Genomic DNA, 27,821 nt, shown 5'->3' with positions numbered 1-27,821 from the left:
CAGTGAGCACTGGTTATAAGCGTAAACCCCCTCTTGCTAATCAGCCTGCAAAGAAACACGCACGTAGGCGAGCACATGCACACCCCGTACGCAGCCACCGAGCTGCAAAGCTCTTACTAAAATGTTACTCAGAGTTCCTATTACTAAATCACCTCTCTGCTATCGATTAAAAGAAATAAAACACACCGCTCTGGTTTCTACAACAGGTTGCATTTTTGCGGTCTCTCAACCATTTCCAAATGCCAGAGATTAAAATAATGGGGCAAATTAACATTTTTCTCCCTCCAGAAACAAAGTTTTCTCAGGGAAAAAAAATAATTAACAAGTTGTTGAGGGGGGTGGAAGGTTAAAACAATAGGAAATCCAGGAAAATTGATGATGCACGTAAATTAAGAAAGAAGCAGGAAAAAAAATTCACAATATTCATTTACATTAAAAAGTTTTTTCCCCCCATAAATGTCAAGTAGGAATTTAGAAATATGCTCTGCGCAGAAAAGCCAAAGATTATAAAACAAAATAATGCCAGCTGTTTGGGGATTTAAGTGCTCAAATGGATTATATATTTGAACCAAACTGGATTTCCTTATAATAAATAAAACAAATGCAAGCTCGAAAGCCAACAAAGGCGAGCTCTCATCACTGGATTAAGATACAAAGGAAAAACAGTTAATTTTTTTTTCCCAATGCCTGAAATATGCCAACTGCAGCCGCGCTCCCGGGCAGCTGCTGCGAAAACCGGTTTAAGAGGAGAAGAGAGAAAAGAAAAAAATAAAATAAATAAAAGAAAAGAGGAGAGCGGGGAGCGGAGGAGCCGGAGCGATCGGTCCGCTCCGGCTCCCGCTTTTGTTGTGCTGCTAACTTCTTAAAAAAAAAAAACAAAAACAAAGCCACAAATGCCAATTATTATGATTTTTTAAGATAAAAAGGGAGGAAAAAGCCCCCGCGGCGGCTCCGCAAGAAGGGAGGAAGCGCCGGGGGGGTGGCAAGAGGGGGAAAAAAAGAAAAAAGAGAGAAAGAAGGGGGGGAAAAAGAAAAAAAGAAGGAAAGAAGGGAAAAAAATAAACCACAACCTAATGAGGTTTTTTTTTTTGCTGGTTCGTGGGGGGCAGCCCCGCTCCGCCGGGCACCGGGCTGGGTTTGATGGGGGGAGAGGGGTTCGATGAAGTCGATTGAGATCAAGCCGGGGATGCAGCCTACGGGGAATTAAACAGGTGTTTGCGGGGCTGGGGCTGCGGGAAAGACACCGGGAGCCGCTCCGCTCCTGCCTCCTCGGGAATTTTTCACTCCCCGGCGTCGGGATGGGGATCCCGGTCCGTCCAGCGAAGTCGCTTTGCCTCCTCCCCACCCCCCCCCCCCCCCAACCCCCCCCCCACCCCGGCTCCTTCCTCCTCCTCCTCCTCCTCCTCCAAGTCACCAAGATGATCAAACGCGAAGATGCCCGGAGTTGTTTGGATTTATTGCAACCATCACTTACCGTGCGCGTTTCCTGTGTGGAAGGACAAGCGTTCCCTACAACTCTTTAAGGAGAGACAGTTTCCTAATGATTTCATTGTGCTCAACCCAGATGGTTTTTTTATGCGCTTAGATCTGAAGGCGAAGAATTATTTTTCCACGCTCCCAAGCTATTCGCAGGCGTCCCTGGGCTTAGAGCTGGGGTGGTTGGTTTAAAAGCAAGAAAATCCTGAGATTTCTCAGAGCCGGAAAGTTTTCTAAAGGACCTAAAGGGAAAACAGGGATAATTCCTTCCCCCTCTCCTGCCTCGCCAAGCTACGCGATCCACACGTGGAGTAATTTTAGCTCATTCGTTGAAGAACGCAGACAATTTAAAGCGCTTCTCTAGCTTTATCTGCAATAATAAACCCAGAACAGCCCCGCGTGGGAGATCCAGGCGGTTGGTTCCTACCTGAGAGCAGCTTTTTAGGGATGAAGGACCCGAGGAGGGGCGAGGATGCTGGTACAAACTCCAGCCTCGTCCAAAACGAAGCTGAGCGTGTGTTTTTACCAAAAAAATTCGCTTTTCGAGCGGGGATCGCGCATTTTTGCTACGGCTTAAAACTAAAAGTTCACCCTGGGGCTGCACGATCGCAAAAATGAAAGCTTGGGAGTCAATAAAATTACTGGCTGTGTTTCTGGAGCACACAAATAGCCTAGTAGGGTTGAGTTTTAATTTTTTTTATTATTATTTTTTTTCCTGATACTTTTATTGCGAAGTAAAATATTTAGTTTGTGTATTTCGGGGAAAAAAAAAAAAAAGAAAAAAGAAAAACAAACCCTGTGTGCGTGGATTCGCTTCTTTCCTTTGAAAAAGTTTTTTGTTTTGCAGCCGCTGGGAAATGAAATTGTCGCTGCCTGAACGGAGGGAAGCGAGGAAATCAGTCTCCGGGCTGCCCCGGCAGAAAAATAAGGGAGGAAAAAAAAATACTGTGTAAAAAAAAATTAAAAATAGGTATTTCGGAGCGAGCGGGTGTCTGGGTTCCCGGGGCTCCCGGCACCTGATCCCTGCGGGGCTCCCGGTCCCCCCGGGAAAAGCCACCGGGAGAGGGGGGAGGATCCGGGCAGCTCGGGGCTCGCCGAGGATGCGGGGGGGTGGGGGGGATCCCTTTTCTCTGCTTTTCCCCGCGGTGTTAACGTGCCCATCCCCAGCCAGCCCTCCCCGCGGCCGGAGAGGGTCCCCCGGCTGCCCCGGAGAGAAGGGGGGAAGGGGGAAAGGAGGAGAGGGAGAGTGGGGAAAGGAGGAAGGGGGGAAAGAGGGAAAGAAGAAAGAGGGAAAGGGGAAAAGGAGAAGGGGGAAAGGAGAAAGGGGGGAAGGGGGAAAGGAGAAAGGGGGGAAGGGGGAAAGGAGAAAAGGGGAAAAGAAGGGGGAAAGGGGAAAAGAAGAAAGAGGGAAAGGGGAAAAGAAGAGAGGGGAGAAGGGGGAAAGGAGAAAGGGGAGAAGGGGGAAAGGAGAAAGGGGAGAAGGGGGAAAGGAGAAAGGGGAGAAGGGGGAAGGGAGAAAGGGGGGAAGGGGAAAAAAGAAAAGGGGAAAAGAAGAAAGGGAGAAGGGAAAGGGGAAAAGAAGAAAGGGGGAAAGGGGAAAGGAAGAAAAGAGGAAAGGTAGGAAGGGGGAAAGGAAGAAAGGGAGATGGGAAAGAGAGAAAGTAAGAAAGGGAGAAAGGGGAAAGAGAGAAGAGGCAAAGGGGAAAAGGAGAAGGGGAGAAAGGGGAAAGAGGGAAGGGGCAAAGGGGAAAAGGAGAAGGGAAAAGAGGAGGAAGGGGAAGAGAGGGAAAAGGGGGAAGGAGAAAGAGGAGGAAGGGGAAAGGGGAAGAGAGGGAAAAGGGGGAAGGGGGCAAGGGGAGAAGGGGGAAAGGGCGAAGGAAGAAAGGAGAAAAACGAAAAGGGGGAAAGGGGGACTAGAGAAAGGAGGAAAGGGTAAAAGAGAGAAAGAGGGAAGGGAAAAGGGGGAAAGGGGCAAAGGGAAAAAGGAGAAAGGGAGAAAGGGGGAAAGGAAGAAAAGGGGGGAAGGGGAAAAGGGGAAAGGAAGAAAAGGGGGGAAAGGAGGAAAAGGGGGGAAAGGGGAAAAGGTCGCGGGGGGGGGTGGGGTGGCCGGGGAGGGGTGTGGAGGGGGGAGCAACTTGCCCTGCGAAGTTGGGTGCGCGCGGGGCCGGTGCTCCGGGAGCGGCGGCGGGCGGCGGGCGGGGGAGCGGCGCGGTCCCGGTCGGGCCGGCCCCGCGGAGCGCATGGAGCAGGGCGGGAGGCGCCGGGGGTGCGAGGGAAGGAGCAGTGCTGCCTCTCAGTGCCGGCTCTCATCAGTGAATGAGCCTCCACGCTCCCAGGGACTCCTGCCTGCACACACACACGCACACACACACACACACACACACGCGGAGCCGGGCTGAGCGCTGCATACATTAGGGCACTCGGGCAGTATGGGAAATGCAGTCCAGCCCGGGCGCCCACCCGCCCCTCGGAGTTGCCTAAATGGGGTTCAGGGGGGGTTGCTTCCCTCCCCAGGGGGTCGCTTGCCACCAGCCCTTCCGCAACGGTGTCACCCACCCGCTGGTTGGTCCCGGCACCCGTCGTATTTCCCACCCTCCGCATGCTGCGGGGTCCCCCTGGGCAGCTCCGTACCCCACCCCAGCCTTTCGGGATGCTCACAGGCACGCAGCCTTCACCCCCACACCCTGACACTCGGGGGTACCCAGGGATGGGCATCACCAAATTCATAGAATCATAGAATCACCAGGTTGGAAGAGACCCATCGGATCATCGAGTCCAACCATTTCCATCAAACACTAAACCATGTCCCTCAGCACCTCATCCACCCGTCCCTTAAACCCCTCCAGGGAAGGTGACTCAACCCCCTCCCTGGGCAGCCTGTTCCAGTGCCCAATGACCCTTTCCGTGAAAATTTTTTTCCTAATGTCCAGCCTAAACCTCCCCTGGCACAGCTTGAGGCCATTCCCTCTTGTCCTGTCCCCTGTCACCTGGGAGAAGAGCCCAGCTCCCTCCTCCCCACACCCTCCTATCAGGTAGTTGTAGAGAGCAATGAGGTCTCCCCTCAGCCTCCTCTTCTCCAGGCTAAACACCCCCAGCTCTCTCAGCCGTTCCTCACAAGGTCTGTTCTCCTTCACCTTGGACATCCCCAGCAGAGCTAGAGAACAAATTAAGGACTTCACACTCACAGTGTTTGTCCAACTGCAGCACACACACACGACACGCACGTTGCTATTTTAATGTTTCCTGGATGCAGGTCGCAGCTCTGCACAAACCCTCCCGCACACACGCTCCACCTCGGCTGCAGCCAAGTGCCCTCCCAGCCCCGGGATTGTCCCGAGCAACAACTGCCAGTTGTAGGAAATGGAAGAGCCAGCGTTAGATGGAGGCTCAGATGAAACAGTTGTCTCATTGTTTCTTGTGAAGTACACCAGGGACTGATCTGAGAGACTGATTTATTCCACCCGAGGGAACTGTTTTGTTTATTCTTCAAATGCAAAATAATTTCAGGTTGTTCTTAAAAGCAGAAAACGGGCAGCATTTTCTGACTCTTATCTAACTCTGCACTGGCATCCTCAAAATATGACTATGCCATACAACATACACTGAAAAAAAGAAGTCCTCCCCATTAGCATCATCAAACACTCGGGCTACGTCCTATGTACAAGAGGGATTATGTGCTTATGTCACCCAACAACTTTTGTGTCGATAGGACTCATCACTAGAGCGATAGAGGCTGGTTTTGCCTATTTCTCCATGGATTGCTGAGTGCACTGACCCCTATAAAAGTGCACATGAGCACAGTAAGAAATGAGGCCCCAGTCCTTAACTGGGTGCACTGTGCAGGCTGTAACATCTTGCTTCTCTGCTGGGGTGAAGTTCACAAATCCTTTCTACAACAATTTAGGGACAGGTCATACACCGTCAGGGTGCTTGTGTGCCTTATGAATGGTAAGATGTTTGGAAATGGTTGTAAATGTAGCCAAAAAAAGAGACTTTTTTATTTTCACACTTACATTTCATGATAAAGCATTGAGGCATTTTAAGCTCCTCAGCTCAGGAAAGCACCCGGGTGAAGGAGCTTCACGTGCATTCTTTACCTGACCATCAGAGCTCTGCTGTCTGCTCTGAACTGCAGCTCAGCCGTACGGAGGCTGATGATACTCAACAAAAAGAACATCCTTTGCCTTCAAGGCATCTGCTCCACTGCTGCTTTTTTACACATCGTGTGCAGGAGCGTGGAGGCTGGCAGGGCAGGCAGCAAGCGTCGCCTTCTTCTGTGGATCAGCCGTGGCATGATGGTAAACGTAGGCTCAGAATCCTGCTTCACGTAAAAACTGGCATTTAGATATTCCAGGTAAAAATCCCTCACAATTGTGAGCAAGCATTCCTGTGCATATATTCTGCTCATGAACAACATCTTGCAAGTACCCCTTGGTTAACCGAAGTTGTGATTTTGGGGGGCTGGTCATTTCTAAAAGCTTTTTGGCAGTAACTGCCCCAGGGCTGCAGATACAGATGTGCCCCACAACACGAGTCCTGCTGATTTGTGGGGGGGCATGGAATTAATTGGCACCACCACACATTTCGAGGCACTCATCCTGTAGCGTGCTCCACACCAACAGGACAAACCAGTTGAGGACTTAGGTAAATACTGTATGGGGTAGTATAGAAGAGGTACCTTTTAAATAGCATCAGAGTTTGACACATTTAGAATCATAGAACCATAGAACAATTTGAACTGAAAAGGACATGAAAGATCACCCAGTTCCACCCACCCTGCCACAGGCAGGGACACCTCCCACTAGATCAGGTTGCTCAAAGCCCCATCCAACCTAGCCTTGAACACCTCCAGGGATGGGGCAAGCTACGACTTCTCTGGGCAATATGGGCCAATGCCTCATCACCCTCACAGGAAAATATTTATTCCTTATATTTAATCTAATCTGCCCTCTTTCAGCTTAAAATCACTTCCCCCCTCATCATATCCCTGCTCTCCCCTGATAAAGAGCCCCTCCTCAGCTTCCCTGTTGCTCCTTTAAATACTGGAAAGCAGCTATAAGGTCTAGATAAGAGCCTTCTCTTCTCTTCTCTTCTCTTCTCTTCTCTTCTCTTTCTTCTTCTCTTCTCTTCTCTTTCTCTTCTCCTTCTCTTCTCTTCTCTTCTCTTCTCTTCTCTTCTTTCTCTTCCTCTCTTCTCTTCCTCTTCCTTCTCTTCTCTCTCCTCTTCTCTTCTCTTCTCTTCTCTTCTCTTCTCTTCTCTCTCTTCTCTTCTCTTCTCTTCTCTTCTCTTCTCTCTTCTCTTCTCTCTCTTCTCTTCTCTTCTCTCTCTCTCTTCTCTTCTCTTCTCTTCTCTTCTCTTCTCTTCTCTTCCACATTAAAACCCAACCCTTATCTCCTAGAGATCTTGGGGAAAACATTCAGCCTGTGAAGAGGCACAGCCCAGCTTGTGCTACAGCTTCACAGTCGCAATTATGGAATTCTGGTTTTAAAAAAGTGCTTTTATTATAAAGCTGTATTTTCAGTACTTACAACATCATGAAAAACGATCCTTCAGATTTAAACTTCTTTCTTTCGTTCTGAGCCAAAAAGCAATTTTATTTTTCCTTACTATGGAAAAAGGATCTGAATCCTGTGCCAGTGTCCAATTTATGCGAGCTGAGAATCAAGCTCCGTGTTTTGAGGCTTGAAAAAAAATTATGCAGCTTTATTTAACTTTATGTTACTGCACCGTTACACAAGAACTTAATACAGTTTGGATTCAGGGAACAAGCCTGGCATTTAGCTAGCTCCTGTGAGCAATGCCTTCAGAGGAAAATGAGAAGATACACTCAAGTTATTTATATTTGTAATTACCATTAATCTGTATTACTAATGAGGGTTTTGATCCTGAAAATGGATCCATAAACATGGCCTCCTGCACCACCATGGAGCTGTGATATGCACAGAGGCCCATAGGAAAAATTTCCACTGAAATATATTCTACACTGATAATTTGGACCCTAAAATAACTTCGAACATCTGATTTAACTTTGTCTGCTCTGCTCATCTCTAAGACTAATAGAGGACACCTCAATTCCTTCTTTTTTTTTTTTTCAGTTAATATTAAAACAAAATTTGAGATCATTATGGGCTATCGCAGTGCTGCACCTCCTCATTGCAGATGCCGTGCTAACTACTGGAGTCCAAATTAAATTAATATATACAATCCTGAACCTACCGAGTTGATTAGATGCACTTAACTTTATGCATACAGATTTCAATAGGATTACCAATAATACATAAAGTCAAGTGTATATGTAATTTCCACCAAGAGTAACGCCTCTGACTGTAAGCCTGCTGGATTCTTACAATACCAGCATACAAATCCTAAAACAAGAGAGCCTTCACTCATCATTATGTCCTCGAGATGCTATTTTATACAATAAGATTGAGAAAGTTGATGAATTATAACAGTGGCTACAGAAAGCATGGGACAAAACTGTACTGTGTGTGTACTGGCAGCACACTGAGATTTTACAGTGCATTGTACGTGTTGGGAACCTCCCTGCTGCGATGCTGTGGGTCGCCTGAAAAGTCACACCTCGAGAGAGTGGGAAATTCTGTAGGGATGGGACCGCATCCTGAAGTCACTGGCACCATCCCCTCTGCCAGACCCAGACCATCCTTTCATCTGCGGTACAGTTAGAGGAGGGAAAATTAATTAATTAATTAATTAATTAAAAATAAACATTTAATCACAATTAAGCTTCAACACGGCTGTCGCATCCAGCCGGGTGTGGGTGGTTGGCTGGCGTGTGTAATCTCCATGCCCTCTGCTGGCTACAGCCAGTGTCTCAGCAGAGTGCCACCACCTCCCTGCCCACTCAGATGGGAGAAGGACCACTCATCTTCTCCGGGGAGAAGGTGCTGGGGAGTGCTGCCCAGTGGTTGTACTTCCCAGTGTCCAAATGTTTTTGTCCCCTGGTTTTATCAGGGTAATGGCTCTGGTTTAAGCATCAATAAGCTGGTGGCTACGCCCTTGGACAGGAGCTTGAAGCCTCTGCCATAGAATCATAGAATCACAGAATCACCAGGTTGGAAAAGACCCACTGGATCATCGAGTCCAACCATTCCCATCAATCACCAAACCATGTCCCTCAGCACCCCATCCACCCGTCCCTTAAACACCTCCAGGGAAGGTGACTCAACCCCCTCCCTGGGCAGCCTGTTCCAGTGCCCAATGACCCTTCCCGTGAAAAATTTTTTCCTCATGTCCAGCCTAAACCTCCCCTGGCGGAGCTTGAGGCCATTCCCTCTCATCCTGTCCCCTGTCACTTGGGAGAAGAGCCCAGCTCCCTCCTCTCTACACCCTCCTTTCACTCTCTGCTGCTGTTAGCAAGGACACCTAAGATAAAGATTGACCTATGAGTTTGGGAGCACTGCGCTGGTCTCAGCAGCTGTACATTGATGTAAGCAGCTTACATTGATGTAAGGATTGTCCCACAGCTCAGGAGAGCTAATATTTGCCTCTTTGCCTTCTAAGCCATCTGTGACTGCCCTCTGCCAGTGCCCCCTCTCTTGCAAAGGGAGAATCTGGCAGAGGGAGGCTGAAGACATACTATCTGCCAGGAGTCTGACATTTAGAGCTGGTGTACCAGTCCTCCCAGAGTGAGAATACAGTCCTTTAAATGACTTGTTGACTTGTAGGACTCGTAGTGAGAACATTCCCTTTAGTCTGGAAGGAAATCTAGGCTGTCTACGGCTGACAGATACACATGTCCCTTTTCCATTATCACTGTCACCTAGACCTCTTCCAAACCTGCTGAGTAACGCAGGAGAGCAAGGAGACTCTCCTGGTATGGCTTCTCAGGACATGCTGCAAGATGCTATTTTACTTGTAGACCTTTCTCATCACCAAATCCCAACAGCAAGCGTTGGAGAGCACGCCCAGGATTTTGCAGATGAGTGCTAGGTGTTCTTTGTGAATCATTGTCTTGCAGCATTGTTTCATATATGGCCTTTCCCTTGGAAAACTCCTTCTCCAAATAAGAGATTGCACACTGGGTGCCAGATGCCCAACGACACCAACAGTTTCAGGAACGCTGCCCACAAGTGGACGTCACATATCATCAGAGCTTGATGGCAGGGGACCTGATTCACATTGTGCAAAGGCAGGACCCCTTATTCAGGAGACTTCAGGGAAAAGACCCCAAAGCAACTTTTGATGAAACACCCTCTGCCTTCTCCCAGCTCCACAAGGCTTTGAAGCCTGGTGCAAACCTCAGGAGGCCAACGCAGCCCTAGAGAGATGATCCTGCTCCTTTGTGCCTCGCAGGATGGGAGCAGCCACACCAACTCCCCACTGCTCTCTGCAAAGCCACGGCTGGAGAAAATAATGCGTGGCCATGGTTCCAAGTCCCACCAAAAGCTGAGGTCAGATCTGGATGCTTAGGATTTGGTGCCCAGAGCCCTAAATGAGGCACTTTTGGGACATTCTGCTCCTGAGAGAAGTTGTCCCCAAAGCTTCAGTATCTGAAGTTGTTTGACTTAACCACACGTAGTAGGCAACATCCTTCCCTATTGATTATTTCTAACATTTGCTGTTACAGCACTGGACACTTGTTTTCTGTACAGGCATCCACTCTTTTTTTTCAGGGCTTTTTTGAATCCCTCTCCAAGTAATACCCTGTTGCTATGAGTTCCACAGGCTAATGGTGTGGAAAAATATTTCCCTGTGACAAGAGCTACACCTGTCCAACCCCCCTTCCATGCACCATCCATCACACTGACAGCATAGGTAACTTGCCCGGGATCATGTCAAAGCGTGAAATAGCTATAAAGGTAAAGCATATGTGTTTGTCATTTTTGTCATTAATGGGATCAAGTAAAACTAAGGCAAAGCTACTGAACTGTACCTCGGAACCCGGGAGAAGCTGGAGTCATGTCCAAGAGCAGCTCAGAGCAGTGGCTCCTGCTTTGGCCCATGGAAAATGCTCATGGTGAGCAAGGCTTTGCTCTTCTTATTTGTTCCATAGAATCATAGAATGGTTTGGGTCAGAAGGGACCTTAAAGACCGTGTAATTCCTAACCCCCTGCCATGGGCAGGGACACCCCTCACTGGATCAGGTTGCTCAAAACCCCATCCAACCTGGCTTTGAACACCTCCAGGGAGGGGGCATTCACGACTTCTCTGGGTAACCTGGGCCAGTGCTTCACCAGTGCTCACAGTAAAAAATTTTTTCCTCATTTCTAATCTAAATCTCCCCTCTTTCAGTTTAAAATTGCCCTCCCCCCACCATCCCAGCACTCCCTGATAAAGAACCCCTCCCCAGCTTTCCTGCAGACCCCCTTTGGGTACTGGAAGGCTGCTCTAAGGTTTCCCTGCAGTCCAGGCTGAACAACCTCAACTTTCTCAGCCTGTCCTCATATGGGATGTGCCCCAGCCTCGTCATCTTCATGGCCTCCTCTGGACTCACCCCAACAGAGCCATGTTTCTTGGTGTTTGCTGTGACTGGACCTCAGGGAACACCTCAGCCAAACCATCTGTGCAAGCTGGTGCAGGGGCAAAGCCTGGAGAGACCCTGGGCTGCACCTACCTGGGATACGGGGCTCCCCAGTTCAGTGGGGAACTGGAAACCACCCCCACCTGTCCAAGCAGGACAGATCTAGTGAGCTTTCAAGGCAGTTCTATGGTGTGATTAGTTAGAACCTAACATGAGATAAAATCAATGGGAAACTTGTGTGAGTTAGGGCTGCTCTCATCAGTCAGGGTTTGCAGCAGCCAAGCGCAGCATGATCGTTACTAATATCTGCTACAGATGTATAAACTGAAATGGTGCTTTACAATAAAAAGAAAGGTAAGTTGTTCTCTCCCAAGAACATGGAATTTGTGGATCTAATTCTGAGCTGTGCTGAGCACTCCTCACATCTGTAGTATTAGGAACTAGCTGTTCTTAGGAGAAAATGTACTGGTGCCTTTTATGCACGTGCATTTTCTCATGATGCTACGTAACGCAGAGCGATGCTGTTAAGGAGCTCAGAGTGCTGAGTATTACAATGTTTGTGGTCCAGCCCTGGAACTGCATTAGACAGCAGCCATATCACAAGCCGTAGGTGACTTAAGACAAACCTGCGATTTGTGCCTCTTTCAAGCAAAAACGCTTTATGCCGATGCGGTTGGTCCTGTGTAAGGCTGGACCTCAGCACCAGCTGTAGTGCTCACTACTGTGACTGCCGTGATAAATCCCATGCTGCGATACGAATGGGATTGCACCATAAACCCGCACACCTTTGCCGCGCTGATGGCCAGGGCTCTGTAATAGCCCAGTGCATTGGTGCTAATGATCCAGTGTTTATGGTGGCCCACAGCACCGTTGTCATGCCAACCAGATGGTGTTCCTCTCTAGAAAAAATAATAATTACCAAATAAATAAATATTTTCTTTCCTTAGACTGATGTGTCTGTTTAACAGGAGTTGGAGGTTAAATCCGAAGGGGGAGAAATCCAGGCTGAAATAATAACGCAACCTCTGTTCAGATGAGAGCTGAATGAAACGTCTTTCACCTGCTCCATTCTCCCTGCCTTTTGCAGAAGTCTCTGTGCAAAACTTCCTTTCCAGTGAAGCGAACTCCTCTGGCAGCAGGGCAGGGTAGGGGAAATTTCTGCCTCATGGGTCCTTCCCTGGAGGTCTGGGTCAGGCCAGGGACTTCCATGCAGAACTCCACTGTCCAGGTGTCCTCCCACAGCAGTGTGGCTCCAGCAAAATCACAGCATCCTATCCCTGAAGCCTGTCCATCTCGCTGCCACGCTGCACAAAAGTACCTGGCTGCCTGTCTCCATCTCAGTCCCGGCACATCTGCTGCCCCAGCAGAGATTCAGACTCTGACGTACCTGTTGGTGTACTCACAGGAGGGAGGGTGCTGCTATGGACCCATCTGACCATCACTTTTCCTCAGGTTCCTCCCTTCCCCTTCTGAGAAGGTGAGATGCTCCAGAGCTCTAGTTCTTCCATAGCTCAGTCACCAAACCTGGCTTCAAAGACCATTTTCACGATCCCTTCTTACAATTTTGGGTAATTTTTGGTTTCATACCTACTGATGATTGCCAGGACTTTGTGTCTGGTTCTCACTATTTCTATCCTGGGAAATTACTTATCTTCCTCCAAGAAACACATCTGCTTTCTACCAGTCTTTTTCTCGAGTCACTTCTCATCTGAATTTCCCATTCCTTTTCCTTGCCCCTTTCTTGTCCTTTAATCCCGCTCGCATTGCTCTAGCAGTAAATTATTTAAAACAGGTAAATACATGCAACAAGCTGGCTTTCTGTCAGACATGAAGCCATTCGGAAACTGGTACATTCAAAATTTCTTTATCTTGGTCCAGCTTTCTCTTTAGCCAGCTTTATCTGTCATCCAGTCCCAATGCCCCATGCTCCATTGTTCCCTCCCAGCGCCACAATATCTCACAACTCTTCAAATGCCTGCCTCGATCGTTAGAGAAACAGAATTGTTAAGGTTGGAAAAGCCTCTGAGATCATCCAGTCCAACCATAGAATCATAGAATCACCAGGTTGGAAAAGACCCATTGGATCATCGAGTCCAACCATCCCTATCAAATACTAAACCATCAGCCCAACCTCACCGTGCCTACTAAACCATGTCCCAAAACAACATATGTACCTGGTTTTGTAACACATCTAGGGGTGGTCACTCCGCCACATCCTTGGGCAGCCTTTCCCAATGCTTCACCACTTTTTCAGTAAAGGAATTTTTCCTAATATGTAATCTAAACCTCCCCATTGCAGCTTGAGGCCATTTGGTCTTATCCTATCACTTGTCCTATCACTAACATCTCACTGCATCTGCAGTTTTCCTGTGGACCTCAGTCCCTCAAGGGATCAATAAGGCAGAGTTTACTGGAATTCACAAAATTATTTAGTGCTTCTGCATACAGCAAGAATAACTTGAATTTTAATAGCAAATAAAACCAATAAACTTCGGAAGGGGCGTAAAACCTTACACTGCAGGGTAGACCAGGAGCTGGCTTGGAGATGAAACAGGCACAGAGAATGGTCTGTTCTTCCAGTGTGATTTCCCCCTGCAAGGTTTCTTCCTTGTCCGCTGTGCCTTTTGGCAGTTCCACTGCCAGCAGGAGCAAGACACGGATTAGCTGAACTCTAGGTCTGGTCCATCTCCCCACTCCTGTGGTTTTGATTTTAGTCGAAACTGAAAGGAATGAGGGATACTTGCCATTCAAAAATTCAACCACAACATCCCAGATTAGACACTTCAGAGCTGAGAGCCATTACCTGCACACACCTTGCCCAGGGAAGTTGTGGCTGCCCCATCCCTGGAAGCGTTCGAAGCCAGGTTGGATGGAGCCTTTAGCAACATGATCCAGCAGGAGGTGCCCCTGCAGGGGCGTAGGAATTAGATGGTCTTTAAGATCCCTACCAACTCAAACTATTCTATGATTCCAAGATCTCACTGACTTTCCTTTGTTAGCACTGAGGCAGCGAGTTCACTAAGGCAGACGCACCAACACCCATGAGCCTGCAGAGCTACTGGGGCTGCAAGGGAGTCTGTATTAATTCCTCCCTGTTGTATGTGAATTGTGTGAAAGGCCATTTCCAGTCCTGTATACTTTGCCTGGTTTTCAGGATACTCCTTTCCATCCACTCTTAGATGGAATTTCCATCAATGTCGAACTAAATAGACCTGACAATTTGTGTGCTCTTGTAGGAAATCTTTAGCTTCAGCAGCATCTGGGTCTTTCTCCTGTTGATGTTCTTGAAGGCGAGTCAGGTTCGCATTGTCCTGAAGATGTTCATGGCTTCCCTCTTATGTCTTCAGAGAGCATGGGTAGTTAACCCTCTTGAGTAATATCATCTCATTAGACAGGAACGTATGTCCACTGAGACAAAGATGAGCTGTCCTCCATAAGAAGCAATAGGTTTGAAATAAAATCTCAGTTGGCCTTTCTCTTACATGTTCAATTGGTGTGACACCGCCCCCCCCGCCCCAAAATCCTGCAGGGATATATTTCAGTGGGCTAATTATAAATTCCCTCTGTCTTGCCTTAGCTGGATACAGTGTGCCTGGTGGCATGAACCTTCCCTCCTTCATTCATGTTGTGCACCTCTCTTGCTGCAGGCAAAAGTCATTTCCCCAGCTTGGAAATGTGATTTAATTTGACCTTGTTCACACAGGTTCTGTATCTTTTACATTCCCACCCCCAATGATAAAACAGGATCAGAGGAAATTGCTACGATTCATGGGGATGCTCTGCCTCAGTCTCCAATTCTTCTTGTTCCTTCCTCTCCCCCCATCCCCTGCTCTGCCTGCCCACCACAGCTGTTTTCCTTACAGGGTCCTTTCGGCTGTAGGTGGAGGATGTAAGAGGGATGTGAAGATGTGAAACCACAGGCTTGTGTCACATCTCCTCTGCCAGGAGAGGCAAACTGCTCGTCTTTCCTTATGAGCCGCTTCAGGACTGAAAGAAAAAGAAATGAAGAGTGAGAGTGAAGAGTGTGTATTAACAGAAACGAGGTGAATGCTCGAGCACTCTGTTTCTCAACTGTTTCTGCAGCAGAGCCTTACATGAGAGAAATGCCTATGGTCCCTACCTTGCTGGATCTGGTCCTTCAGCCCTCTGCTGCCTGTCCCAAGGCTGCCATGGGGTTCTCACCTGCACCTGCCGTGGGGTGCTCCTGCCCCTGGGGAATTGCCCTCCATACCACTCACTTTTCTTCCAACACTGCTGAGATGGTGAGAACCAACAGTCCAACTTAGATACCTCAGCTTTGGGCTCACCCAGTGGTTCCATTTACAGGAGCACCTGTGACAATCCTTGCGCTCTCTTTGTACACGTTCTGAAGATCTTGCTTGTGGGACCCCCTCCCCACTGTTTTGATTCTCAACAGCGAGACTTAAAGCTTCTCAAGACTTGAGCTTCTCTTTAGCTGTGCCAGAGCAGCATTTATAACCCAGTTGTTGCTTTGCAGAATCCCAAAGCATACAAGGTGCTTGGAGAGGCATGTTCTGGCTGTGCTTGGCTGTCTTCACCAGTACACTCAGGCACGGGAACCACAAGCCATTTTACACCGGCTCACAAAAGCCGTAAGCCATGACAAGACACACTGGCTACCCATAGCAATAAGCTGCAGAGCGCTATGGAAGCACGCTTACAATATTTCCCCAGTAATGGGGATGGCATCAATTGTCAGCGAAGCAGACAATCTGGCTGCATGTGTCATTCAGACTTGTTAATGCTCTGCCTCTTGTCTGCTGGGTTTCTTTTTTGTGCTGAACTCTTTATTAGAGCCCTGGAAAATCTGCTTTGTCCAGCACCAATTTGTTTGGATCCTTTCCCTCCAAATGCATAGGATTTTAATCTTGTTTTAGGTGTGGGAGACTGCTATTCTTTACAGCATGTTTCTTATAGGACTGAGAAATAGTTGAGATCACTTAAGAGATTAGAACTGTATTTGATATTTCAATAGCTTTATCTATAGAAGGTCAGATTTGCTCTTTTTGTCTGTCTTCAGAAATTCATGTCAAATAGAATATGGTCTAAACAGGTCATATTCAACCCCAGCTTGCATTGGGGTAGCTTGGCCAGGCAGGAAGCACCTCACGAGGTCTCTAAAGGATTGGTAGCTGCAAGTGTTGAGCTTTGGCACTGAGAAGAGTGGGGTAAGGGGCAGGATGGAGAAGAAGGAGGATAAGTCCTCTTATCTCTATTCTGAGAAGTTGGGAAAGATCTATCAGAACTGGAGAGTACAGTGGGTAAAGGATAAAGCACTTGTATTAATTTTTTGCCACCAGTTTGTATAGACTTAAAAGAGGGAGGGTACTTTTGGCCAGGGGAAGTTGGATATGGTCCTCCAGACAGAAGACTTTAAGGCTGAAAGGTTCAGTTCTGAGCCTGGGGTGGGTTGTGGGCATGTTGACAGACTGAGCAACAAATTAGTCCAGACGTCCAGAGGATGGAGGGCTTTGCTCGCTCGCCATCAGTTCAGACTTTTCTTTGCCACCAAAGCAAGATGCCTTGTTCCCTGGAGCCCCTAAATGAGGGCTGGTGCCTCTCCCGTGGAATCAAAGGTCCACTTGGACCAGCCTGGTCTGAAAATCTACTACTCTGGATTTAGGAAGTGTTAGTAGCTTGCAGGAGACTGAGCAAGTCAGTTGCTTTCTGTGGCTCCATCTAAACTCGTCTTCATTATTACAAATTTTGGATCTGTTTCATCCTCTTCTTTTCTATTATGAGGAGTTTGCCTCCACCCCTCATCTTCCAGCAGGCATGAGCATGCTGATGCTCTCCTCCATCCTCCCACCGCCTCTTGTCTATTTAAACTGTAATGTTTTCGGAGCAGGGACATTAACCCTCATCTGGATTAGCATTGCTCTAATGTAAATAATATTAGTTACACTATAGATATTTCCGTAATTAGAGTTCCTATTTCTATAGGCATTTAAACACTTCGTCTCCTCATTTGACAGTTATGCTGTTTGATTTGTGTTCTCCTGATGTGAAGATCAGTACAAAACCCCTTTTATCTCTTTTGATGAACGGGTTTAGACTATGATTGGATTTGATTTTTTCTTTAGCGCTGTGGGTGGGGAGGAGCCCACAAATACTAGATATAATTTAGTGAGGTGGGATACTGCCACGTAATCTGAATGGAGGTTAAATAGCGTGTCAAGAATCAGGTGTTTAAGAGGTGGTGTTTTTTTCAAGGTAAGGACAAACCCTTTCAAAAACTGGAGGGGGTGGGGAAGGGCTGGCCCGGGCGGTGATGCCTTTTGGGAAGAAAACTCGCCCTTCCTGCCCCCATTTGCCTGTAATTTGAATGGAACACATCAGTATTTGCTGGTATTCTGAGGGAAGCCCACTCATGAAAAGGTTTACCAGAGATGATTTTATCAGGGAGGCTTGTCTTGGCAGATGGTTGTGTGTTTTAAATTTAAACAGAGAGGCATAAACAGTAGAAAAGAAAAGAGGGTAATAAGAAAAATATTAAACTGCCCAGTGCAAATCCTTGGGGAACTTCTACTGCAATAACTGACCTCCCATATAGCACCATTTATTTCATATGCTGGCAGCTTTATAGGTGCTTGTACAGCTACAGACGAACACCAATTTGCCAGTGCAGTTTGTTTTGATAACTGTTGTTTTCAATAAATCTATATTAAAATCAAAGGGAAAATTAAATAGACTGAAGTCAGTGGCACTAGAGATAAGGTAGCACATTACTACACTGGCCTCTGCAGCAGAAAGAAGCTGCCTCTGCCTCCAGCACAGGTCCCAGGTGTGATGAATTTCAGTGGTCACAGCTGTATTTTTTGATGGCAGTCAACATAAGTGAGACTATTTTCTTGGGGAAAGGGAATTTTGGCATTTCAAAGCTCAGCTGCTTCAGGGTTGTAACAAAGGAGGAGGTCTGGGTGAGGATGCACCGTTCGCTCTTGCAGGCTATTTCTCTTGGGTTTCAAAGGACACTTTTAAGTCCTGTGGCCAGGGTCTTCAGCCTTTGGACCCCTTCGTGCTGTCTGCTGGGACCTCTGGGGTGTTTCCAGTCTGACGTGACAAAACACACAGCTGGTACTTGCAGACTGAAAGCAGCAGGAGATGCAGGAGCTGTGACTGGAGCCCAGCGAAGCGAAACTTGGATATCAGTGTCTAAGGTTTGTCTGGACACAGCATGTCCTTCCCCTCCCTACCCCTGGCAGAATAAGCCCCTCCCGCAGCAAAAAGGAAAGTCCTCGTAGAAGAGAGGAGGAGGAAGGAAAGAATAGAAACTCCTGGGAGAGAGCTGAGAAGGAAGGAAAGAAGAAAGAAAGAAAGGAAGGAACGAGCGGGAGGAAACGATGGGAGGAAGAGAGAGGCTGGAAAAGGAAAGAGGGTCTCCAAACACTGGAGAGGAAGGACACAGAGGCAGAAAATAGAATAAATAGAAGTGGAGATGATGGGGAAATTAAAGCAGCGTAGACAGAAGCTATGTGAGAGCAAGGGTCTGAGCTTCAGCCCCTTACGCCAGGAAGTAACTTCTTATGCACCTCCCTCCTGGTGAATTTAGTTGTCCTTTGGAGGTGTGTGTTTCTGGAGAGAGAGGTGAGAAGCTAAGTTTGGTGAAGGAGGCTGCTTTGGCTAGAGATTTAGAAAATGCTCTGAAGGCTTGGCGTTTGGACACTTGGAGCAGCACTGGCTAGTGCTAGCCAGGTAATTATTTAGTTTTTATGGAGCAGTTTAGAGGATTTTTTGATCCAGGAAGTTTTGCATACTGCTGAACATCATGGATGGGTCCAATTAAATAATGAACACAAGAGATTTCACGTACAGCAGATCATTTTTTTGCCCAGCAGACCAGTTTTCTACCAGAAAACATTGACTGAAGTAACTGGAAAGACTTCCTAGGATGCACCAACATTATCCAAGCTTTTGCTGAGAAATTAGCCAAAATGTTAATATGTTTTTTTTTCTCATCTTCTGATAGCATTATTTAACTCCTGCATTATGCCTTTATACCCCATTTCGTTCAAATGCTCGGCCAAAAACATGGGGTCTTCTGAGCTGAGGAGGAGCCAGGAGTTTTCTGGGTACGGTATTTTTCCTTTGGAAAGTTTCCCTTCCCTGCACACAGCAGGAGTCAAACCACCAGTGATGATGGGCTCGTGCCAGGCTGTTTTCCTGCCAGCTATCAGCCCAAGAGCTAGTTCATGGTTTTTCAAACTTCATGTTCCCTGTGCTTGTTCGGGTTGAGCAGGGCGCTTCTCCTTCCCAGCTGCTCTTGTCTCTTATGTCCATCAATTAAAAGCACATTTGAAAAATAGCAGTCAAAACCCCATTGTCCCCCCAGCTTGGAGCAAGGATCCTTATACAATCAGAATGGTTTGGGTTGGAAGGGACTTTAAAGATCATCTGGTTCCAACCCCCCCAGCCATGGGTCGTTCCTTGTCATTCGTCACATTCAGTTTCATGAAGAAACTCAGCTGGTTTAATAGGGATCTTAAAAAAGGGTGGAGATCATGCCTGTCAATGTAATGTACAGTATATGGGATGTACAGTAATGTACAGTATAAGGAAACGTAACAGCGTGGTGTAATGGATGGTTTGAGCTTCTAGAATTATACAATAATAAAAGAAAAGAAATGTCAATGTGGTAAAGTGAAAATAAATGTACTATTTTAATTTGGGAATATGTCATCAAATAAAAAAAAAAAATCAGAGTGCTAAACTTTTTGTCCCAGCTTCGGTCAAAAATCATGATTTTTGAAACCTCAGAATTTCCCGTGGGACACAAATTCCTTTATTATTATTTTTGGCCAGCTGTCTTCCATATGACTGCCCGTGAAAAGTATTTTATCTTGAGTTAAAATCCCCCACATAAAAATGTCTCTTTACCTTCCAGCAGGTGTGCTTGTCCTATGGGAAGATTTGCTTTATCAGCAATTTGTTCCTTCAGGAGAAACGCTTAATTTTAAATGTTTTTTCCATTTACACTTAGAGTTCAAGACACTTGAGCAGCGGCTCAGTATTGGGTGGCCTGTGCAGGCGTCAGAACCCTGACTTTATGCACTGCAACCCTATTAGCTAAAATACTGGCAAAAAGATTTTGGTGAAGTGTTGTTTTTTTTTTTTAATGTGCCATTAAAAATGTTTAAAATGTTTAAAAATGTCCCATTTCACTGCTCTTGATGCCCTTGCTTTGAAATACAGCTTTCTCATGACGACAGAGCTGTAAAACACATTCGACTTTTTATTTTTTAAATTTTTTTTTTACTAGTTAGCAATGGAGTTTTGCTATAGCCATTAAAATATAAAGAATAAACTGCACCCAACTGTACAATATTTTTTTACCAGCATTTATAGTGACAATATAAACTGTGAGGGTTAAGCCTGAATTTTTTTGTGGATGGCATTGGAATATCAAGATTAAGTATACAGTGCGAGCACAAGGGTTTTATGACACACAATAATGTATAAAAGGTTGTATTTCTTGAGCAAATTGACATCACTGTTTGTCCCTCTCTCTTTGTACTTCTTGGGTCTGATTTTTAGGAGTGAGAGTTGGAAAAGGCATGGTAGATGATTTCAGAGCAGCTCCCTTGAACTGGAATTGGGTTGGCACCAACAGGACATTTTACGGAGCTGTAAGAGGCTGGTTGCATGGTTCCCATCGCTCCTCTTGGGAGGTGATCCCACATCCATCGTAGCCTTAGGAAATTTCTCCTGATGTTCAGCCTACGTTTTTCTTCAATCAAGCATCCTGTGGAAGTGCTCTGGTGAGTGGTTATTTTGCGTTTCAGTGCTGATACCTTCCTGGCATATATAGGGAGCTTTTCTGCTTCATCCCATATATAAAGCAGGGTTAACGGGCAAAAGCTGGATTCACTGGGCACTTTTCACCCTTCCTGCTTATCCAAGCCACCTACCCAGGTGTGATCCTGCTTTTTGAAGCACATACAGTGGTGATTATAGTTTCACATCAAGTGCTGTGTGCCTGGGGTGGTCACATCATAGAATCATAGAATCACCAGGTTGGAAAAGATCCACCGGATCATCGAGTCCAACCATTCCCATCAAATACTAACCCATGTCCCTCAGCACCTCGTCTACCTACCCCTTAAACACCTCCAGGGAAGGTGACTCAACCCCCATCCTGGGCAGCCTCTGCCAGTGCCCAATGACCCTTTCCATGAAAATTTTTTCCTAATGTCCAGCCTAAATCTCCCCTGGTGGAGCTTGAGGCCATTCCCTCTCATCCTGTGTCCTGTCACTTGGGAGAAGAGCCCAGCTCCCTCCTTTCAGGTAGTTGTAGAGAGCAATGAGGTCTCCCCTCAGCCTCCTCTTCTCCAGGCTAAACACCCCCAGCTCTCTCAGCCGTTCCTCATAAGGCCTGTTCTCCAGCCCCTTCACCAGCTTCGTTGCTCTTCTCTCGACTCGCTCCAGAGCCTCAGACCCATGCAGAGGGGAACCATGGCAGCATGTAGCCCAAACTACACAGTTCTTGTGTTTGCTCTGCATTTCATTGCATCCTCTTGTGCTCTTGAGCAGAGTCATAGAATCATGGAAAGGTTTAGGTTGGAAAGGCCCTTAAGCCCACCCAGTTCCAACCCCCCTGCCACGGGCAGGGACACCTCCCACTGGATCAGGCTGCTCAAAGCCTCATCCAGCCTGGTCTTGAACACCTCCAGGGGTGGGGCAGCCACCACTTTTAGGGATTTGTTTGGAGACAAGACCAGCCTGTCTGGCCAGCTTTGTACAGCGTCTTGTTCAGACAATACAAGGTCCGGCAGGGAAAATCATGTCCAAGCCAGCAAAGCTCAGGCTAGAGAAATGTAATACTCCCATGAATCAAACCTCAGAGCTTTGCCCAAATCCAAGCTCCTGCTGAGGTGTCTCATCCTGATCTGAAATGTCCAGGACTCCTTGACCCTCAGTTAATTCAGCCCAGTCAATAGCCACTTTCTAATGTCCTGCTATGTTTTTCTAATATACTTCATTTCCTAGCCTGCCAAAGGCTGTCCCTCTCACCTCTGTTTTAACTGGAAAAGGATTTCCACCCTATGGCCCTGATTCCGGCTGAATTAATGGTTTTTGAACTGAATCAGCACATTTGAAGTTAAAACAGATCCCCACTGAGTCTGTACATTTTTATTACTGTGCAAGGAGTGCTTAGGAAAATAAAAGGAACAAGAAATCCCTGAGAGTGGACCACCCTGTTGAGGGGGAAAATATAGAAATCCAGCATGCTTATATGAGTGATATTTATAGGGTCAAGTGACAAATATCGCACAAGGCCTTGGAGCCCAGTTTGGGAATACCACATACCAGTCTGGATGCTCATGCCCAGGAAAATTTAATTGAAACTGGAGCAGGTGCAGAGGAGGTCTGCTAGGATGATGTGGGAAATGGAAAGCCAGGGTGGTGAGGAGACACAAAAATAAAATGCTTTGGTTAGCCCAGCAAAATAAAGATGACAAAGATGACTGGGATCTGAGAGCTGCCTATAAATACACCACGGGAGGGGAAAAAACCCCACAAGTTAAAAGGGTAAATTTTACTAGGGTAAACTAGCATAAGATAGTTATGAATACATTTTATCTAGGAATCAGAAGAAGTTTCCCACCTGTCTGCCAGAGAAGACCTTGAGAAGCCTCCTACTTGGGTTAGCACAGGCAAGCAAACAAATGTATTTGAAGTTGATGAATTTACTGGGAAGCTGGGTGGGGAATTACATTGCAAGATGGAAGGGAACAGCTCAGTATCCCTGGGACTCCCTTCCTGGCCTATACTCCTACATGTGGTTTGCTTTTATAGAATCATAGAATCACCAGGTTGGAAGAGTCCCACTGGATCGTTGAGTCCAATCATTCCTATCAAACACTAAACCATGCCCCTCAGCGCCTCGCCCACCCGTCCCTTAAACCCCTCCAGGGAAGGTGACCTTTTAGGATCTGACATCTTTTCTCTGCCTTTGCTCAGGACATCAGCACCTTTAAAATCTCCTGTCATTGTCACCCTAGAGCCCTGTGCTCCCTCTGCAAACCTCCTGGCCCCACGGAGCTGCTATTGCTGCTGCTCCCAAATTCATTAAGGGGGTCACTATCAAACAGTGAGACATGCTTTCTCCCACTGGGGTTGAATGAGCTGCTTTCTTTCAAAACACCCTCTAACTGACAGCCAGGAACGCCTTTCCATGATGACAAGCTGTCATTAATATCATTCATGAGAATGATATCCCAGTGATAGTATGTATGTTTAGAGAGAAAGGGAGAGAGAAATCCTCTGCAAACAAATGTTTCAACAGAATACATGAACTGAGCTGTGGTTTCAAGAATGACAACGTGAATATAAAAATGTACACTGTGAATATTAGTATTCCCTTAAATATGTGTTCACATTGGTTAATGAGTCCCACCGGTGGCGTTAATAACTGAAGGATTTGGGTTGGCACGTTATTAACTTGTTAAGTAGAAAACAGTGACACAAGACTACTTGTCATGTGTATTATAAGACATTTAAAAGTTGCGTTCAGCATAAGTAGCTGCACAGAACTAAAGGAGTCACCTTTAAAATGAGGTGATGTTTCTTTGTGCCATAATCATGTGAAATCCCATTGCTTTTAAGGGAGTGTGCTCCATGGGTCCTTGGGAAGGAGGCACCGAGAACAGGGTTGGGATGGCAATCAGTGGGACCCCTCCTCCTCCTCTGTGCTGATGCAGCAGCAGGCGATGACCTGATACTTCATCTTGGGCTAGAAAGGGCTCAGCCCTTTATTCACATGGAGGATCCCCTGGAGCTGCCGTGGGGGTCTGAGGGGTGGGGGGTGTTATTCTGTGTTTTCTGCCTTAACCTGCCCCACTGGTTTGCTGCCTTCTCATAAAACCCTGTTCACCCACCAGCTCAGAGGTACCCACACATCTGTGCTGAATGAAATGATGCTTTGTTAAGAAACTGTTGGGGGTTTAGAAGAAATAAAACTTATAGGTAAATGTAGACCAGGCTGCAGCATCTGCTGGCAGCAGCACAGGGGATCCAATGGGAGAGGGAGGCAGGGATGAAACTTTGAGCTACCCTTTCCACCCAGTGTTTGAAGACAGCCCTTTGTGTAAACCAGGACAGCCCAGACACCACCAGTTCCTCAGCATTGCTTGCCCAGAGCACTGTGGCAGTTGTCCCTAGCATTTCCTAGCTCTGCTGCTGAATGAGTCCCTTGGGGAGGGGGACTATTCCCAACCAGGATGCTACAGGAGCCACGAGCATTGATGAGGAGGCAACAGGATGTCTATTGATTGCCCTCATTCATTTTTCCAGAAGCCTGGAGTGAGCCAGATTAATCTGTAGGTGACATTTTCAGTGGCCTGCAGTGTTCATTTGAGACATGCACACTCACAGGCTCAGATATGAACACTACAGAAACACTGACAGTATTTAATAAAACATGGATCTCCTCAAACTGGTTTGGGTGCTTTCTCTGGCAGCTGAGAGCTGTGCCTGAAAAAGAGACTTATTTCAAAGTGCAGTTGCATGAAGGTTCTTACATTGTTATCCCACAATCTTCAGAGGACAACTTGCATGGACCTTATCGGGGTCATTGAGGCTGGAAGAATCCAGGATGTGGCTCCTGGTTATTGCAGATGCTCAGCTGGGAGAAGGGGTTCTCCCCACTCAATAAAATAATGGACAGGAGGAAATCTGCTGCCTGACAAACCTGGGAAACAGCAGAGGTTTAGCTGATGAAAGGACACACATCTGTGAGCCACTCATTGTTTGTCTAGACTGAGAGAAATTTTATTTTTACTGCTAGATGCAGAGGTCACCAGGGAGAAGGTCTCTTCTTTCATCCTTCTCAAAACACAGGTGAGCTGTGAGCCCTAAATTTCAAGCTTTGGAGTCGCAGCGTGGTTACAAGCATGTCTCAGCCAGTTTCCGTCCCTGATAAGGAGGGGCAGGGGCAGATTGCTCAAGGAATGCTACTGTGCAAAGTCCCTCAATTTGCTCTCCTGGGCTCCTGGCAAACCACATATCAGTCACTAAGGGCTTGACAAATCACAGCGATACAGCTAAGCTTAGAAGTAAAACTTCACATTACCCTTGCTTATGTGGGTGGGAGGCTGAGAGATGCCAAATGTAAGAGGGCTTAAAGGAACTCTTTCTATTATTAAATGGTTTGCTGTTGGTATTTTTATAGTTCTGACATGCTACTTTCATGATTCAAGCCTTCCAAGTTCAAGATTGCATACAAAAACAGAGCAAAAAGATAAATTCATCCCGAAGAGTCAGCAGCACAGTTAAAGACAGTGATATCAGGCAAATAAGACCAGGCAGCCAGGAAGGTGCAAACTGCCAGCCTTGCATGAGCAGCAGTCAGTGATCTCTGCACTCCAGTGCTTGCCTTTGTCTAATATTTTAAGGCACAGAACCAAAGAAAGGCCTAAGGGGATGATTTGAAAAAGACAGCAAGACGACCAAGAGGTAGGACTGCTCCCACCTGCAGGAAGAAGATGAGTGAGGTGAACTCTAGGATCCCTCACAGTCCTATTTGTGCAAGCCGATGACTCGGTTTGCTCTTAGCACACATGTGGATTTATCTGGGATGGTGTGAAGGAGCTGCTGCCTTGGAATGTGAGGGCATGAGTCAACGTGAGGGACGAAGAAGGGAGCAAAGTGGCCAATGGCCCCAGCTAGTATGCTTGTAATTTCGCTTTCCAAAGGTTACGCATGGGGGCATGAGCTAAAGATTTGGTATCACTGCAGGTAAGATGCGAGTGTCACAGGATCATAGGATGGTTTGTGTTGGAAGCAACCATAAAGCTCATCCAGTTCCAAACCCCCCACCATGGGCAGGGACACCTCCCACTGGATCAGGTTGCTGAAAGCTTCATCCAGCTTTTCATTCCTTGAACACCTCGCGGGTTGGGGCACCCACGACTCCTCTGGGCAACCTGAGCCATCCTCATATTTCTCCCTAATATCTCATCTAAATCTCCCCTCTTTAAGCTTAAAACCGCTCCCCCTCATCCTATCCCTGCACTCCCTCATCAAGAGCCCCTCCCCAGGTCCTTCTCCTCCAGGCAGTCTTCCAGCCAGACCTCTTCCAGCTACTTAGTCTGTAGCTGCTCAGGGTTGTTGTGCCCCAAGTGCAGGACCCGGCATTTGGCCTTGTTAAACCTCATGCCATTGGACTCAGCCCAGCGGTCCAGCTTGTTCAGATCCCTTTGGAGCCTCCCTGCCCTCCAGCAGATCCACACTCCCACCCAGCTTAGTGTCGTCCCCAAACTTGCTAAGGGTGCACTCGATGCCTTCACCCAGGTCATTGATAAAGACATTGAACAGGGCTGGACCCAGCACTGAGCCCTGGGGAACCCCACTTGGAACTGGCCTCCAGCTGGAGTGGCACGTGGGGTGACTGTAGGGGCAGAGGGAAGGGCAGGAGGGGCAGCTGGGCACATGAAGTGTAAGAGATGACTGCAAGGGGCAGGAGGAGGTGAGCAGGTGGGGAAGGGGAGGAGTGGCAGCTGGGACACATGGGATGTATGAGGTGGCACCTGGGCACATGGGGTGTATGAGGTGACTCCAGGGGACAGGAGGAGGTGAGCTGGTGGGGAAGGGAAGGAGTTGAGCTGGGACAGATGGGATGTATGAGGTGGCACTTGGCACATGGGGTGTAAGAGGTGACTCCAGGGGACAGGAGTTGAGCTGGTGGGGAAGGGAAGGAGTGGCAGCTGGGACACATGGGGTGGCACATGGGGTGACTGTAGGGGGCAGAGGGAACGGAAGGAGGGGCAGCTAGGTACATGGTGAGTAACAGGCGGCTGCGGGGGCCGTGAGGAGGCGAGCTGGGGGGGGGAACGGAAGGCGCGCGGCCCAGCGGGGCCCGGCGGGGGGTGCGGCTGCACCGTCGCCGAGGCGCGGCCACGCGGCAGGGCAGGGCGGTGGGCGGGGCGCGCGGCGGGACTACAATCCCCATGATGCCCCGCGCGGCGCGGCGGCGGGACAGGAAGCCCCGCCCCCCCGGCGGCGCCAGGCGGCGCTGCGATTGGCCGGCGGCGGCGCCGCTCGGCGCGGGGGTCAGAGTGCGCGGAGGTGAGCGGCGGCGTTGGGCACTCGTGGTGCGGAGCGGCCGCGGCGCGGGGCGGGGGGGGACGAGGCCGCGGCCACGGTGGGGGGGGGGAAAGGGAGGAGAGCGGGGAGGGCAGGCCCGGCAGGCCCGGCCCGGGGACGCGGGGTGCAGGCCCGGCCTGGGGACGGGGGGTGGTGGTGGTGGTGGTGGAAGGGCCGGGGGAGGAGGGAGGCTCGGCCCCGCCGGGCCCCGCGCTGCTGCGGCCCCGGGAGCCGCTGCCTGCGGGGTCCGGAGCGGGGTAACCCCGCTCCGGACCCCGCAGGCAGCGGCTCCAGGGGCTTGAGGAAGGGGGGGAAGCCCGTCCAGGGTGGGCGAGGGGCAGCGGCAGCGGGGGGAGGCTCACAGGCACTTGGATGTGGGTTTTCCCCTGTGTTTTTTTTTATCCTGTGAGGCTGAACCGCTCCCTTCTCTTGGGTCTCGAATGTGGAGTAAACTTGAGAAAGCTTAGAAGTGCTTCTTTTCCCATTTTCTTTTATCCCGTGGGGTTTAGCCGGTCGCCTCTCTCGGATCCTTAGCCTGGAGTAAAGTTGAGAAAGTGCAGAAGCTCAGGATCCGTTTACTTATTTCATAGGGATTTCTTCTCCTGTTCTTCCCTTGCTGCTGTACTGTTACAGGTGTTTCTTCTAAACTGAGATGTATGAAAAGGTGTTGTCGTTTACTCCTTATGCTCTATCTTCTCCGAGTCCTGTGTCTGGTGGATTTACATCGTCATTGCTGATCTGTTTGCTAATAAGTCTGACA

At 48.1% G+C, this 27,821-nt stretch overlaps 2 protein-coding genes across 3 annotated transcripts in view; one reads left to right on the top strand and one right to left on the bottom strand.

The window, feature by feature from the left end:
- Positions 1-36: 36 nt before the first annotated feature.
- On the bottom strand, positions 37-27,792 carry LOC138723728 (uncharacterized). Its single transcript, XM_069863089.1, has 4 exons — positions 27,785-27,792; positions 26,755-27,358; positions 3,616-3,822; positions 37-45 (listed from the first exon to the last, which is right to left on the bottom strand). Exons 1-4 carry the CDS (start codon positions 27,790-27,792, stop codon positions 37-39), a joined length of 828 nt encoding a protein of 275 aa, XP_069719190.1.
- ERI3 (ERI1 exoribonuclease family member 3) overlaps positions 27,022-27,821 on the top strand; it is a 140,942-nt gene continuing 140,142 nt past the window's right edge. Inside the window, exon 1 of one of the 2 annotated variants that reach the window (XM_069862991.1) lies at positions 27,022-27,043. The gene's annotated coding sequence lies outside the window, so the exon portion shown is untranslated. Of the gene's footprint in view, positions 27,070-27,821 lie in introns of both variants that reach the window. The other variant, XM_069862992.1, reaches the window with a different exon arrangement.

Source organism: Phaenicophaeus curvirostris, chromosome 8, assembly GCF_032191515.1.
Source record: "Phaenicophaeus curvirostris isolate KB17595 chromosome 8, BPBGC_Pcur_1.0, whole genome shotgun sequence".
NCBI lineage: Eukaryota > Metazoa > Chordata > Aves > Cuculiformes > Cuculidae > Phaenicophaeus > Phaenicophaeus curvirostris.
The sequence above is the reverse complement of the archived record's forward strand: the minus strand, read 5'-3'. Positions and strand labels throughout refer to the sequence as shown.